At 48.4% G+C, this 16,941-nt stretch overlaps 1 protein-coding gene across 3 annotated transcripts in view; it reads right to left on the reverse strand.

The window, feature by feature from the left end:
• Positions 1–16,378, reverse strand: part of smc6 (structural maintenance of chromosomes 6) — a 68,098-nt gene extending 51,720 nt beyond the window's left edge. Inside the window, exons 1-2 of one of the 3 annotated variants that reach the window (XM_033021560.1) lie at positions 16,194–16,378; positions 13,926–14,103 (exon numbers count right to left, since the gene is read on the reverse strand). In XM_033021560.1, the coding sequence (XP_032877451.1) occupies positions 13,926–14,087 (162 nt within the window). In that variant the 5' untranslated portion in view covers positions 14,088–14,103; positions 16,194–16,378. Of the gene's footprint in view, positions 1–13,925; positions 14,107–16,193 lie in introns of those variants that run through there. The other 2 variants (XM_033021561.1, XM_033021562.1) reach the window with 2 other exon arrangements.
• Between the last annotated feature and the right edge of the window lie 563 nt (positions 16,379–16,941).

The following is a 16,941-nucleotide window of genomic DNA, read 5'->3' on the forward strand; positions in this document are numbered from 1 at the left end:
TAGTTTTGGACCATATCAGCACAAGTGTTGATGTCACACTCAAGCCTGCTCCTGTCTGACCGCTTAGTTATTCTCAATGGTGACGCCACTGGCAGTCGCTACGCAAACGTGTAGTACGCTCATGGGCGGATTCATGGGCGATTTTATGACTCATTTTAGCAACCTGCCCCCGCCATCTTGTTCCGCCATTTTGCTCCGCCCTCTTGCTTCCGGCAAAAGATTGGATCCGCAGCGGGGAGAAGGAGTACGGGGCCCGGGGCAGCGGGGAGAGAGAGTGCGGGGCAGCAGGGAGAAGGAGTACGGGGCCCGGGGCAGCGGGGAGAGAGAGTGCTGGGCAGCGGGGAGAAGGAGTACGGGGCCCGGGGCAGCGGGGAGAAGGAGTACGGGGCCCGGGGCAGCGGAGAGAGAGAGAGTGCGGGGCAGCGGGGAGAAGGAGTACGGGGCCCGGGGCAGAGGGGAAAGAGAGTGCGGGGCAGCGGGGAGAAGGAGTACGGGGCTCGGGGCAGCGGGGAGAGAGAGTGCGGGGCAGCGGGGAGAAGGAGTGCGGGGCCCGGGGCAGCGGGGAAAGAGAGTGCGGGGTAGCGGGGAGAAGGAGTACGGGGCTCGGGGCAGCGGGGAGAGAGAGTGCGGGGCAGCGGGGAGAAGGAGTGCGGGGCCCGGGGCAGCGAGGAGAGAGAGTGCGGGGCCCGGGGCAGCGGGGAGAGAGAGTGCGGGGCAGCGGGGAGAGGGAGTGTGGGGCCTGGGGCAGCGGGAGAGGGAGTGTGGGGCCCGGGGCAGCAGGGAGAAGGAGTGCGGGGCCCGGGGCAGCGGGGAGAGAGAGTGCGGGGCAGCGGGGAGAGAGAGTGCGGGGCAGCGGGGAGAGGGAGTGTGGGGCCCGGGGCAGCGGGGAGAGAGAGTGTGGGGCATGGGGCAATGGGAGAGGGAGAGGGGCATAGGAGGGGGGGAGACATTGTAGTGAGGGGGCAGGCGAGGGAGTGCCGGGGGGATAAGGCCTAGTGTGTGTGAAGTTGCGGGGAGGTTTACAATGTTTCTTATTTACAATGTTTCTTATTTAATGTCCCTTGTTTAGTCTGAAATAAAGTTCATTATTGGATCAGAAGAAATATAATTGTGTGTGTTATATGATTATATACATTTATATAATTTTCATGTATGTGTGTTTATAAACATTTTATTCTTTAACAAGAATTAACAGAATTATGAATCTAACCCTATATCACACACCAAAAGTTCCGCAATGTCAATCACCCTGCGAGTCGGGTCGGTTCCGGTTACTACAAAATCAACTCAAACACTGCTTGTGAACCATTTAAAAAGAAATGATTTAAAAAACATTAAAAAAGACAATTACCAGAATCAAATGTTATTGTTGACAAGAAGTATGAACTGACAGATTTATGAATCTAACCCACACAAACTGTTGCCCCACAACATTGATTACACTGCGAGTCGGGTCGGGTCAGGTAGGCTCAGGTTACTAAAATGGGCGTGGAAAAATGCCCATGATCCCCTCCATAGCGTACTACACGTCAGTCCATTGCATTTCGCAGGAGTAGCCTATCTTAGCTATAAGATCTTTGGTCGCTGCCCCGCTAACAGTCTGTCTGTCCTTTCTTCTTTTTGGTATTTTTAATGTGTGTTAAAAAGTATGTTTTAGTGTTCCTCGGTTTGTTTTATGTGGTGGGGGGAAGGGGGGGGGGGGGTTTGGTAGAAACTTTTTTTCAATCACTTACCTCGACGGACCGAGATGAGGAAAACATTTTTCACACAGAGAGTGGTGAATCTCTGGAATTCTCTGCCACGGAAGGTAGTTGAGGCCAGTTCACTGGCTATATTTAAGAGGGAGTTAGATGTGGCCCTTGTGGCTAATGGGATCAGGGGGTATGCAGAGAAGGCAGGTACAGGATACTGAGCTGGATGATCAGCCATGATCATATTGAATGGCGGTGCAGGCACGAAGGGCCGAATGGCCTACTCCTGCACCTATTTTCTATGTTTCTATGAAGGGAATAACATTTAGTGCAAGATGAAGTCCAGAAAAGTTCAATCAAAGATAGTCCGAGGGTCTCCAATAGTAGGCTAGGGCCACTCTCTAGTTAGTGGTCGAAAGGGTCAATTGCCTGATAACAGCTGGGAAGAATCTGTCCCCGAATATGGAGGAATGCGTGACAGACAATAGACAATAGGTGCAGGAGTAGGCCATTCGGCCCTTCGAGCCAGCACCGCCATTCAATGTGATCATGGCTGATCATTCACAATCAGTACCCCGTTCCTGCCTTCTCCTCATATCCCGACTCTGCTATATTTAAGAGCTCTATCTAATTCTTTCTTGAAAGCATCCAGAGAACTGACCGACACCGCCTTCTGAGGCAAAGAATTACACACACTCACAACTCTCTGTGCGAAAAAGTTTTTCCTCATCTCCATTCTAAATGGCTTACCCCTTATTCTTAAACTGTGCCCCCTGGTTCTGGATTACCCCAACATCGGGAACATGTTTCCTGCCGCTAGCATGTCCAAACCCTTAACAATCTTATATGTTTCAATAAGATCCCCTCTCAGCCTTCTAAATTCCAGAGTATACAAGCCCAGCTGCTCCATTCTATCAACATATGACAGTCCTGCCATCCCGGGATTTAACCGGATGAAGCTACGCTGCACGCCCTCAATGGCAAGAATATCCTTCCTCAAATTTGGAGACCAAAGCTGCACACAATACTCCAGGTGTGGTCTCACAAGGGCCCTGTACAACTGCAGAAGGCAGGTACAGGATACTGAGTTGGATGATCAGCCATGATCATATTGAATGGCGGTGCAGGCTCGAAGGGCCGAATGGCCTACTCCTGCACCTAATTTCTATGTTTCTATCTCTCCCTACTTGGACCGATCCTGCTACTGCTATATAAATGTGCTACTATTTTATCTTTTATAATTGACTCCAGCATCTTCCCCAGCACCGATGTCAGGCTAACTGGTCTACAATTCCCTGTTTTCTCTCTCCCGCCTTTCATAAAAAGTGGGATAACGTTAGCTACCCTCCAATCCACAGGAACTGATCCTAAATCTACAGAACATTGGAAAATGATCACCAATGCGTCCACGATTTCCAGCTCCACTTCCTTAAGTACCCTCGGATGCAGACCATCAGGCCCTGGGGATTTATCAGTATTCAGTCCAATCATTCTACCCAACACCATTTCCTGCCTAATGTGCATTTCCTTCAGTTCCTCCGTCACCCTAGATCCTCTGGCCACAAGTACATCAGGGCGATTGTTTGAGTCCTCCTTAATTAAGACGGATTCAAAGTACCTCCTGCACCTATTTTCTATGTTTCTATGTTTACCTGTTCAACTCCTCTGCCATTTCCTTGTTCCCCATAATAAATTCACCTTTTTTAATCTTCAATGGTCCAACTTTGGTCTTAACTATTTTTTTCCTCTTCACATACCTAAAGAAGCTTTTACTGTCCTCCTTTATATTCTTGACTAGCTTACCTTCGTACCTCATCTTTTCTTCCCGTTTTTCCTTTTTAGTTATATTCTGTTGCTCTTTAAAAGTTACCCAATCATCTGGCTTCCCGCTCACCTTTGCTACGTTATACTTCTTCTCGTTATTTTTATACTGCTCCTGACTTCCCTTGCCAGTCACGGTCACCCATTACTCCCCTTGAAATCTTTCTTCGTCTTTGGAATGAACTGATCCTGCACCCTCTGTATTATTCCCAGAAATACCTATCATTGTTGTTTACACTGTCATCCCTGCTAGGATATCTTTCCAGTCAACTTTGGCCAGTTCCTAGCTCATGGCTCCATAGCTCCCTTTGTTCAACTGTAATGACACCTCAATTTACCCTTCTCCCTCTCAGATTGTAGTTTGAGAGGGAGAAGGGTAAATCTAAGAATGGTCTAACCAAAAACAGGACAAGTTTGAGTTTTCAATCCTATCCCTTGAGAAATACACCTTTGTGCCTGGGTTGCCTTCTAAAAGCATACTTATCCTGGTGGCAAAAATCAGCAAATGTTGACATGTTTGTACTCCCAAATCATCTTAACCGTCCACAGCACCAAGACAGGCACATTCCAAAAATTAAGTGACGTCTCTATTCTTCCTGCTAAAATGTTTATCTTCACAACTATTTGTCTTTCAGTATTTTTATAATTTACTTTTTATAATTCACTGACCTCTTCAGTTTCACTACCCTCACCTTCGACTCCCCAATTTGATATAACATATACACAATTTAAATATTGCAGTTTTGATTCTGGACTTTAACTTGTTAAAGTTAAGGGTAAACAGGAGGGATCCACACACAAATCCTGTTAGAACACTATTAAATACCTTCTTTCACTGCAAACTATCTCACTTGCCTTACTCACATAAAATAGGTTAACAATTATTTCTGCTTCATGTCCAAACCCCACATTTTCTGGCCTCATTCATTCAATGTGAAATTTCATTGTGGGCCTTTTATAAAATATAGATAAATCGTACCCATTACACTACCATCAGGGCCGGCCTTAGGAGGTGTGGGGCCCAATTGGGAACAATTTTGGTGAGCCCCAGGTTCCCAGCCAAGGTCTGTAGAATCATAGAAATACAAATAAAGTCTATTATAGACTTTATATCTCAATGGTAGAATGGAAAGTAATCAAAATGTGCGCTTAAAAAGTGCCTGCAAGTTAATGGACCAAACAGATCTAAGCTACATCTATCTATCATATAATATATAAAACTCTCGCCCCAGATTCCAAAACGGAACTCCGTCCGTCCGGCACCCTGGCCCACTCCCTTTGCTGGCGCGCTCCCTGTGATTCTCCGCAACTCCGAAACCGGACTCAGGACCGCCCGCGTCTTTTCGACTTCGGAAGAGATTTCGCTTTTCTTTCTAAGTATGCGCTTCTCATTCCATTCCGTCGTGTTTAAGCGCACGTTTTAAATCAAAACCTTACACACCCCCCCCCCCCCCCCCCAAAAATCTCAAAACTAAACTGGCTTCTCACCCACACAAGCCTCACCAGCACCAGCCCCTGCTGAACATTCCATCGTGTGATGTCACAATGCCCAATGCTCACAGATGACCAATCGGAATGGACCCATTTACATATGCCTATGCAGGAGCCCCAGCCAATGGTGAACGTTCCATCGTGTGATGTCACAATGCCCAGTGCTCATAGACATCGTTGCCATAGTGACAGTACAGAGAGTCAGATGAGGGCCGAGGAGCCTTCAAGACAACATGAGATGTTCCCATATTGTGTGTGAAAATATTTACGTCATTCACCCCTGAACCATCGATAAGAACACCACCTGCACATCTTAATTAAATTAGAGAAAAACGGAAAAGAGGTCGGGCATTTACACTTTTAAGGCTCTGTGTGTGTCGAAGCTTCGTGTGTGTGATGCCGCACCGCAAACCCCCCCACCACCCCCCCCACGCGTTGCCGAGACGGACCCGACTTCGACGACTTCAAGATACGCTATTTTAAGACGGCAGGGACCCGACTTCGACGACCAAATCTCCCCTGGGGGCTACAGGTAGGGAACGGTCTTTATGCACTTTTCCAACTCTGTGTGTGGGGGTGGTTAGTGTGTGTGAGGCCCCCCCCCCCCCCCCATTGGGGGCTATTGGGGGCCGCAGGACCGCCCACGTCTTTTCCACTTCGTCAGAGATTTCGCTTTTCTTTCTAAGTATGCGCTTCTCATTTCATTCCGTCGTGTTTAAGCGCACGTTTTTAATGGATAACATACCCCCCCCCCCCCCCAATACTTCAAAACTAAACTGGCTTATCACCCACACAAGCCCAGATGCTCAAAGACATCGTTGCCATAGTTACCGTACAGAGAATAGCCTGTGAGCCGAGGAGCTTTCAAAACAACATGAGATGTTCACATATTGTGTAAAAATATTAACGTGTTTCAAACCCCTGAAACTCGATATGAACAACACATGCACAACTTAATTAAATTAGAGAAGAACGAACAATATGTCGAGATTTTAATATTCCAATCAATGCACGTTTGACATTGAGTTGTCTGCCAGTTGGCCAATCACGCGCTTTGTTTCAGGCCAGCACACAAAATGGCTGAGAGGGCTTCACAGATGCCTGTTTTACTGGAGATTCAAATGTGTTGTTCTGTGGAATAAATGTCATGGAAACTTGCAGCAGCTTCATTGTATTTAGTGCAAAAAACATAAAAAACGACAGAAGAAAGTGCTGCGAAGTGGATAAAAATGCAAGAGAACAAGGTCCATGCTGATGTGCTGGAACACAAATGAACCCATGAATCACCTACCTGAAAGGAAAGACTAAAGGCCGGAATTTATGAACATCTAACTGTATGGACTTTAATTAATCTAATTGCACCCTTTATAACGTTAATAGATTCATTCATTCATTCATTCATTCCTTATTCATTCACTCACTCACTCACTTACTCAGACGTTCATTCATGAAATTGAGGGCCTGAACTATAACGCGGTGAATTGAACATTGTCACTAATGCCAGCCTGTTGTACAGTTATTAGTCTATAACAGATAATCTCGGAGCTTCATGCGAAAACATGCAGGGACAAAATGCTCCGATCGCGTAACTTACGAACTCGCGGCAAATAGCAATCAATTTCACTCCCTTTTTCTCCCGTTATCATGGTCCGAAAACGAGCAAACTAGAAATACTGACGACCACCCCCCCCCCCCCCCCCCCCCCCCCCCTGCCCGGCAACAGATATGATCCTCGCCTCCACGATCGCCAATCGGCCTCTGATTAATTGAGACCGCTTCTTCACTTTACCGCGAGTACCGGTAGGTTTTCACAGGAAGGACCGAGCTTATTTCTTAACGACTAATTACTCTACAACACGCTGGCATTAGTGACACTGTTTACTTTACTGCAATAGCTTAGACCCCCACACCCCTCTCCACCTCCGATCCAACACCCCCCCTCCCTCCACACTCTTCCCCCTCTCCCTCCTCATCTTTGTGTGTGACGACCAACGCACCACCCCTCCCCCTCTCCCTCCTCATCTTTGTGTGTGACGACAAACGCACCACCCCCCCCCCCCCCCCCCTTTGGTGCAGGAGGCGCGCGCACAGCATCTTGAACGCTCAGCAAATGTTTGAATTCTTCACTAACCGTCATTCTGACTTTGCTTGTGAAGACAGGAGTCGTGGATTGCATTTGTCTGACAATAATAATCAGCTTTATTTTTATTGGATAGAATTTATTTGTTTCACATCAACCTGATCATTATATAAATCTTAAAAAGTCAATTTAATTTACAAGCTTATTTTTAAAAAAAAAACATTTTATTGCATTTCATTGTTATTTTCTTTATTTTTATCAATTTGAATTTACTAATTTAACTGTTCATTATAAATCTTCAGGAGTGCATTTCATTTTTAACATTAACATTTTATTGTTAAATTCAATATTTGTATTTCATTGAATTGATTTATTTCTCACTTAACATTACTTTTAAAGACTAATAATTTCAACACCGCTCCCTCCCCCTCACCCCTCTCCACCTCCGATCCCACACCACCCCTCCCTCCACACTTTTCCCCCTCTCCCTCCTCATCTTTGTGTGTGACGACAAACGCACCACCCCCCCCCCCCCCCTTTGGTGCAGGAGGCGCGCACACATCATCTTGAACGCTCAGCGATTGTTTGAATTCTTCACTAACCGTCATTCTTACTTTGCTTGTGAAGACAGGAGTCGTGGATTGCATTTGTCTGACGATAAAAATCAGCTTTATTTTTATTGGATTGAATTTATTTGTATCACATCAACCTGCTCATTATATAAATCTTAAAAATTCCATTTAATTTACAAGCTTATTTTTTAAAGAATAACATTTTATTGCATTTCATTGTAATTTTCTTTATTTTTATCAATTTGAATTTACTAATTTAACTGTTCATTATAAATCTGTGTGTGGGGGTGGTTAGTGTGTGTGATGCCGCCCCCCCCCCCCCCAGTGGGGGCTACGGGTAGGGTACGGCTGCGTTGGGGGATCAGACCCAACGGGTTTGCCATTGGTCGTCGTGTTTAAGTACACGTTTTTAATCAAATCCTTCACCCCCCCCCCCAATATTTCAATAATAAACTGGCTTCTCACCCATAGAAGCATCACCAGCCCCAGCCCCTGGTGAACGTTCCATCGTGTGATGTCACAATGCCCGATGCTCACAGATGTCCAATCGGAATGGATTCATTTACATATGCCTTTGCAGGAGCACAAGCACTTGGTGAACGTTCCATTGTGTGATGTCACAATGCCCAATGTTCAAATACATTGTTGCCATAGAGGGAGTACAGAGAAGGTTCACCAGACTGATTTCTGGGATGTCAGGACTTTCATATGACGAAAGACTGGATAGACTCGGCTTGTACATGCAAGAATTTAGAAGATTGAGGGGGTATCTTATAGAAACTTACAAAATTCTTAAGGGGTTCAACAGGCTAGATGCAGGAAGATTGTTCCAGATGTTGGGGAAGTCCAGAACAAGGGGTCACAGTTTAAGGATAAGGGGTAAATCTTTTAGGCCCGAGATGAGAAAAACATTTTTCACACAGAGAGTGGTGAATCTCTGGAATTCACTGGCACAGAAGGTAGTTGAGGCCTGTTCATTGGCTGTATTTAAGAGGGAGTTAGATGTGGTCCTTGTGACTAAAGGGATCAGGGGGTATGGAGAGAAGGCAGGTACAGGATACTGAGTTGGATGATCAGCCACGATCATATTGAATGGTGGTGCAGGCTCGAAGGGCCGAATGGCCTACTCCTGCACTTAATTTCAATGGTTCTATGTTTCCCTCTCCGCACCCCTCTCCCACCCATCCCTCTCTCCCCCACCCCCCTTCCCTCTCTACGCCACCCCCTTCCTCCTACCCCTCTGTCCCTCTTCCATCACTCCCCCTACCCCTCTCCACCTCCCTCCCCACTCTTCCACCTCTCCCCCTTCCCCCTCCACTCTCCCTCCCCACTCTTTCCCCTCTCTCCCCCACCCCTCTCCCCCTCCCTCCCTCCTCCCCTACCTCCACATCCTCCCCCTCCCCCACATATCTCTTCCCATCCCCCTCTCTCACCCCCTACCCCGCTCTCCTTTCCCTCCCAAATCTGTCCCATTTCCTCCACCTCCTCTCCCCTCCCTCCCCTCTTCACATCCCCCCCCCCCCCTCCCCCCACCTGTGTGTTTGGGGGTTGGTTAATATGAGTTTGATGCCGCAGCCCCCCCTCCCCCCCCCCTGCAAAACGCCGTTGGGGAAACAGACCCAACGGGTCTGCACTTGGTCTAGTTAATATATAAAACTCTCGCCCCAGATTCCAAACGGAACTCCGTCCGTCCGGCACCCTGGCCCACTCCCTTGCTGGCGCGCTCCCTGTGATTCTCCGCAACTCCGAAACCGGACGCAGGACCGCCCGCGTCTTTTCGACTTCGGAAGAGATTTCGCTTTTCTTTCAAGTATGCGCTTCTCATTCCATTCCGTCGTGTTTAAGCGCACGTTTTAAATCAAAACCTTACCCACCCCCCCCCCCCCCCCCCAAAAATCCTCACAACTAAACTGGCTTCTCACCCACACAAGCCTCACCAGCACCAGCCCCTGCTGAACATTCCATCGTGTGATGTCACAATGCCCGATGCTCACAGATGCCCAATCGGAATGGACCCATTTACATATGCCTATGCAGGAGCCCCAGCCAATGGTGAACGTTCCATCGTGTGATGTCACAATGCCCAGTGCTCATAGACATCGTTGCCATAGTGACAGTACAGAGAGTCAGATGTGGGCCGAGGAGCCTTCAAGACAACATGAGATGTTCCCATATTGTGTGAAAATATTTACGTCATTCACCCCTGAACCTCGATAAGAACACCACCTGCACATCTTAATTAAATTAGAGAAAAACGGAAAAGAGGTCGGGCATTTACACTTTTAAGGCTCTGTGTGTGTCGAAGCTTCGTGTGTGTGATGCCGCACCGCGAACCCCCCCACCACCCCCCCCACGCGTTGCCGAGACGGACCCGACTTCGACGACTTCAAGATACGCTATTTTAAGACGGCAGGGACCCGACTTCGACGACCAAATCTCCCCTGGGGGCTACAGGTAGGGAACGGTCTTTATGCACTTTTCAAACTCTGTGTGTGGGGGTGGTTAGTGTGTGTGAGGCCCCCCCCCCCATTGGGGGCTATTGGGGGCCGCAGGACCGCCCACGTCTTTTCCACTTCGTCAGAGATTTCGCTTTTCTTTCTAAGTATGCGCTCCTCATTACATTCCGTCGTGTTTAAGTACATGTTTTTAATCAAATCCTTCCCCCCCCCCCCCCAATATTTCAAAACTAAACTGACTTCTCACTCATAGATTCAGCTTCAGCCCCTGCTGAACGTTCCATCGTGTGATGTCACAATGCCCAATGCTCAAAGTCATCGTTGCCATAGAGAGAGTACAGAGAAGGTTCACCAGGCTGATTCCTGGAAATGTCAGAACTTTCATATGAAGAAAGACTGGATAGACTCGCCTTGTACTCGCTAGATTTTAGAAGATTGAGGGGGTATCTTATAGAAACGTTTAAAATTCTTAATGGGTTGGACAGGCTAGATGCAGGATGATTGTTCCGGATGTTGGTGAAGACCAGAACAAGGGGTCAAAGTTTAAGGATAAGGGGTAAAGCAGAATCGCCGACATCTTTTCCATTTCGGTAGAGATTTCACTTTTCTTTCAAAGTATCCACTCCTTATTACATTTTGTCGTGTTTACGTATACGTTTTTAATCAAATCCATCCCCCCCCCCCCAATATTTCAAAACTAAACTGGCTTCACACCCACAGAAGCTTCACCAGCCCCAGCCCCTGCTGAACGTTCCAACGTGTGATGTCACAATGCCCAATGCTCACATACGCAAAAGTGTAATGCCTTCTCCCCCCCCCCCCCCCAGTTTTTCAAATACAAACTGGCTTCTCCCCCATACAAGCAGCCATTTCGGTAGACATTTCACTTTCCCTTCCAGCTATCCACTCCTCATTACATTTCGTTATGTTTATGTCCATTTTTTTCATTAAAACCTTCTCCACCCCTCCCCCCCCCTCCCCCTCACTCATTTTGTCGCCTCCTGCTGGCCAGCGACCATAACGGCTGCTGGCGCCCGCAGCACAACTTCAAGCGACGCCATTTAAAAACGGCCTTTCGGTGACGGCTCTACTTCGAGGACCACGTCTCCCGTGGGGGCTACGGGTAGGCAACGGCTGTGTTGGGGCATTACACTTTTAAGGCTCTGTGTGTGGGGATGCTTCGTGTGTGTGATGCCGCCCCGCCACACCCCCCCCCCCCCCCAGCGTTGCCGAGACGGACCCGACTTCGACGACTTCAAGATACGCTATTTTAAGACGGCCGGAACCCGACTTCGACGACCACGTCTCCCCTGGGGGCTACAGGTAGGGAACGGTCTTTATACACTTTTCCAACTCTGTGTGTGGGGGTGGTTAGTGTGTGTGATGCCGCCCCCCACCCCCCCCCCAGTGGGGGCTACGGGTAGGGAACGGCTGCGTTGGGGGATCAGACCCAACGGGTTTGCCATTGGTCGTCGTGTTTAAGTACACGTTTTTAATCAAATCCTAACCCACACCCCCCCCCAATATTTCAAAACTAAACTGGCTTCACACCCACAGAAGCTTCACCAGCCCCAGCCCCTGGTGAACGTTCCATCGTGTGATGTCACAATGCCCAATGTTCAAATACATTGTTGCCATAGAGGGAGTACAGAGAAGGTTCACCAGGCTGATTCCTGGGATGTCAGGACTTTCATATGACGAAAGACTGGATAGACTCGGCTTGTACATGCTAGAATTTAGAAGATTGAGGGGGTATCTTATAGAAACTTACAAAATTCTTAAGGGGTTGGACAGGCTAGATGCAGGAAGATTGTTCCAGATGTTGGGGAAGTCCAGAACAAGGGGTCACAGTTTAAGGATAAGGGGTAAATCTTTTAGGACCGAGATGAGAAAAACATTTTTCACACAGAGAGTGGTGAATCTCTGGAATTCACTGGCACAGAAGGTAGTTGAGGCCTGTTCATTGGCTGTATTTAAGAGGGAGTTAGATGTGGTCCTTGTGGCTAAAGGGATCAGGGGGTATGGAGAGAAGGCAGGTACAGGATACTGAGTTGGATGATCAGCCACGATCATATTGAATGGTGGTGCAGGCTCGAAGGGCCGAATGGCCTACTCCTGCACTTAATTTCAATGGTTCTATGTTTCCCTCTCTGCACCCCTCTCCCACCCATCCCTCTCTCCCCCACCCCCCTTCCCTCTCTACGCCACCCCCTTCCTCCTACCCCTCTGTCCCTCTTCCATCACTCCCCCTACCCCTCTCCACCTCCCTCCCCACTCTTTCCCCTCTCTCCCCCACCCCTCTCCCCCTCCCTCCCTCCTTCCCTACCTCCCCATCCTCCCCCTCCACCACATCTCTCTCCCCATCCCCCTCTCTCACCCCCTACCCCGCTCTCTTTTCCCTCCCAAATCTGTCCCATTTCCTCCACCTCCTCTCCCCTCCCTCCCCTCCTCACATCCCCCCCCCCCCCACCTGTGTGTTTGGGGGTTGGTTAATATGAGTTTGATGCCGCAGCCCCCCCTCCCCCCCCCCCCCTGCAAAACGCCGTTGGGGAAACAGACCCAACGGGTCTGCACTTGGTCTAGTTTTAATATAAAATTGCATACATGTAAGCCTACAAGTAACAAATAAAATGTGTAGATCACCTCTGAAAAGTACATATTTACAATACCACTTGTTTTAGTGACTGTGAAATGAAAAAAAAAATTTAATTAACTAGATCCTTTGGGCTTCTACCCCATCTAAACTTAGGGTGTTTGTGTGTGTGTGTGTGCGCGTCTAAATTGTGTGTATGTTAGTTGTCTGTGCATGATGTGTGTGTGTTAGTTGTCTGTGCGTTGTGTGTGTGTGTGTGTGTGTGTGTGTGTGTGTGTGTGTGTGTGTGTGTGTGTGTGTGTGTGAGAGAGAGAGAAGGGAGGGAAGGGGAGAAGGGAGGAAGACGAGAATGGAGGGAGGGAGAGAAGGGAGGAAGAGAGAGAAGGGAGGGAGGGAGAGAAGGGAGGGAGGGAGAGAAGGGAGGGAGGGAGAGAAGGGAGGGAGGGAGAGAAGGGAGGGAGGGAAGTAGAGAAAGAAGGTAGGGAAGGAGAGAAAGAAGGGAGGGAGGGAAAGAGAGAAAGAAGGGAAGGAGAGAAGGGAAAAGAAAGAGAGGAAGGAGAGAAAGAAGGGAGGGAGGGAAGGAGAGAAGGGAAGAGGGAGGGAAGGAGAGAAGGGAGGGAGGAAAGAAGGGAACGGAGGGAGGGAAGGAGAGAAGGGAGAGAGAGGGCCGGCGGCGGGAGCGGATGCCGGACGGGTGTGAGCTGAGGCCGAGGTTCATGAACATTGCTCCAACCCCCGGCCCGGCCCTACCTGTATTGTTCACCGCGTCTCCCTGGGGAGAGAGAGGGGTGGAGCCGGGGCCGTGTGCGTGAAGCATGGCGACTGGAGGGACGGGAGCGCTGCCCCGGGACCCTGAGCGAACGACCCACCTCCCCATTCTCAATTCCCCCTCACACCCCCTCCCCGTCTACCCCTTTCTTCCCCCTCCACCCCTCTACTCTCTCTCCACCCCTCTCTACCCCCTCCACCCGGGGTAGATCTACTCGAGCCAAGAGTAGATTACTCCAAAGATCCCAGAGCGGAGCTCTGGGGTCTTTTGATTACTCTAGCACGGGGCCCCCTTAGGCGCGGGGCCCAATTGGGAGCAATCGGTCCAATCGGCTTAAGGCCAGCCCTGACTATCATTGTCCAATCTCTCATTTATTGCATCAAAGAAAATCAACAAGATTTCTTAAGCAAGGTTTTCTCTTGAAATCTATGTTCATATCTATAGTAACTTACCAAGAGTGAACTTGGAAGACAGTCACCACTTTGTCCATTATGCGCTGCAACTTTCCAATTACCTCCGTTGGCTTCATCTGGATCATTTTCCTTCACAACTTCAGTTTTGATTCTTTTTGTGGGTAACATTCCATCAGAAACATTTTCTTTTCGTTTTGACATATTAAATAGCTAGAACCTACAAATAAAAAAACCAATTCAAATCATTAATAATATGACCTTACACTTCTCTACAAGAGTATTGATTTCAAACCGATTCCAATGTTCTATAGATTGAGGATCAGTTCCTGTGGATTGGAGGATAGCTAATGTTTCCCACTTTTTAAAGAAAGGCAGGAGAGAGAAAACAGAGAATTATAGACGAGTTAGCCCGACATCGATGGTGGGGAAGATGCTGGAGTCAATTATAAAAGATTAAATAGCGGCACATAACTAGGAAAATGGACAAGGGAGAGCCAGTGGATGTAGGGTACCTGGACTTTCAGAAAGCATTTGATAAGGTCCCACATAGGACTACATGTATGCTGATAACAAAGCACCATGCAGGGGTCTAAGCTCGGTTAATTTAGCATCAATTGATTGGATCAAAACTGACCGATTCAAATAGATCTCATCATGATTGATGATGGATAAATTATAAGAAACCATCATTTCATTAACATTACCTTCAATAGCAATTAGTGCAAAAACAAACCTGAAGATGGCAACTAGTCGGAGAATGATTCATCTCAATATCCTCAGGGTATTTACCTTCATTTATTCATTGATAAGGGGTTGATGGCTATGCTCAGTTAACCTGCCCTGGGCCCAGAACATAGATTTAATCACAAAGAAGGCACGCTAGCTCCTCTACTTTCTCAGATTTGGCATGTTTTGATTCCCACAGGAAAGCCTGCCCTTCAGCCCATCGAGTCAATGCCGATCAACGATCATCCTTTCGCACTAGTTCTTTGTTATGCCACATTCGCATCCACTCCTTACATAATAAGGCCAATTTACAGAGGTCAATTAAGCTACAAATCTGCATGTCTTTGGGAAGAAACTAGAGAACACAGAGAAAACCCACGACATCACTGGGAGAACATGCAAACATCACAGACAACACACAAGGTCAGTATCAAACCCAGGTCTGTGTGAGGCAGCAACTCCACCAGCTATAGGGGGGGTTGCACGTAAGGTCACTGGGTCATAGGGCTTGACGTACGGAGCCACTCAATCCATCTGGAGGACATCCGTCACTTCCGGTATATGTTATTAATGCAATAATTGTAATTTATAGCCAAGTATATTTTACAATATACGAGGAATTTGATTTGCCATACAGTCATACCAAAAAAGCAACAAGACACACAACTACATAAAACATTGACACAAAGTGGATGTTTGTGTCAATGTTTTATGTAGTTGTGTGTCTTGTTGCTTTTTTTGGTTTGACTGTATGGCAAATCAAATTCCTCGTATATTGTAAAACATACTTGGCTATAAATTACAATTATTATGATTATGAGCAAACAAATCTAGAACCAGAGGACATAGATTTTTACGGTGGGGGAGGGGAAGAGATTTAATAGGAACCCGAGGAGTGACTTTATTTTACACAAAGGGTGGTAGGTGTATGGAACGAGCTGTCAGAGGCGGGACTTGAGGCTCGGACTATCGTAACATTTAAAAGAAAACTTTAGGCAGTTACATGGATAGGATAGGTTTAGAGGGAATGGGCCAAACACAGGCAGATGGGACTAATGTCGATGGGACATGTTGGTCGGTGTGGGCCGAAGAGCCTGTTTCCGTGCTGTGTGACTAATCCCCGAAAGGCCTGTTCTTGTGCTCTTCTGTGTTCTCATGTGACCCGACTTCAGGTGCATGTTTTTTGCAAAGTAGGGGCCGTCATTTAAGTGACAGCCGCCAGTAGTTCGCGCGGGTAGATCACCGAGAGGCAACTCCCTCCCACCGGGACATCGACCGTCCACCTGGGCCGCAGTAATCGGGGACCGTTCGTCCAGCCGGGGCCGAAGAGCATCGCTCGCCCGCCTGCCCGGGCCCACGGTAACCGAGCATCTCCAGCCCGGGCCCACGGTAACCGAGCATCTCCAGCCCGGGCCCACGGTAACCGAGCATCGCCAATCCAGCCCACGGTAACCGAGCATCTCCAGCCCGGGCCCACGGTAACCGAGATCGCCCGCCTGCCCGGGCCCACGGTAACCGAGCATCTCCTGCCCGCCCAATAAACGCCTGCCCGGCCTATGGCAAACAGTGGAATGAACTTACTTGTTTGATTGTGTGTGTGTGTGTTCACCTGGTACCGGCGGCGGCGGCGACGACAACAACAACAACACTCACTCGCTCGCCCGCTCGCAGCGACGGCTTCCCCCCGTTTCCGCCGAAATCCTGTTTAAAATTTCCCCGACGGATACGCGCGTGCGCACTCCCGCCCGGCCGCCGTGAACCGCTTTGGCCGGCGGCGCATGCGCGCTTCTGCCGCGGGCTGAACCAGGAGCAAGATAGACCACGCCCACAAGATCCAATGGACTGACGTGTGGTACGCAACGGAACGTCACTAGAGGGGTTAAATCCACGTCAGTCCAATGGATTTTGCAGGAGTTTATCTTGGTCTATCTTTGCCTTCTATGATAGACCATTAGATCTTTGTTTATAATAAATAATTTGCTTTTTTTCAATTTATAAAAGGAAATTGCGTATAAAATGAGCGACAATGCGCAATGGAAGGTCTCTGGACCATATGCATTCTATGATCTTTGGTTTAATCAGTGTTGTGGGGGAACGGTATGTGTGTGAGAATAGAGATAATAGATTTCAAAGGTACACAAAAATGCTGGAGAAACTCAGCGGGTGCAGCAGCATCTATGGAGCGAAGGAAATAGGCGACGTTTTGGGCCGAAACCCTTCTTCAGACCAAAGATCTTATAGCGGAGCACTATAAGATCTTTGCTTCAGACTGATGGGGGATGGGGGGGAGAAGGAAGGAAAAAAGGAGGAGGAGGAGCCAGAGGGCGGG

The sequence above is a fragment of the Amblyraja radiata genome, chromosome 5, assembly GCF_010909765.2.
Source record: "Amblyraja radiata isolate CabotCenter1 chromosome 5, sAmbRad1.1.pri, whole genome shotgun sequence".
Taxonomy (NCBI): Eukaryota; Metazoa; Chordata; class Chondrichthyes; order Rajiformes; family Rajidae; genus Amblyraja; species Amblyraja radiata.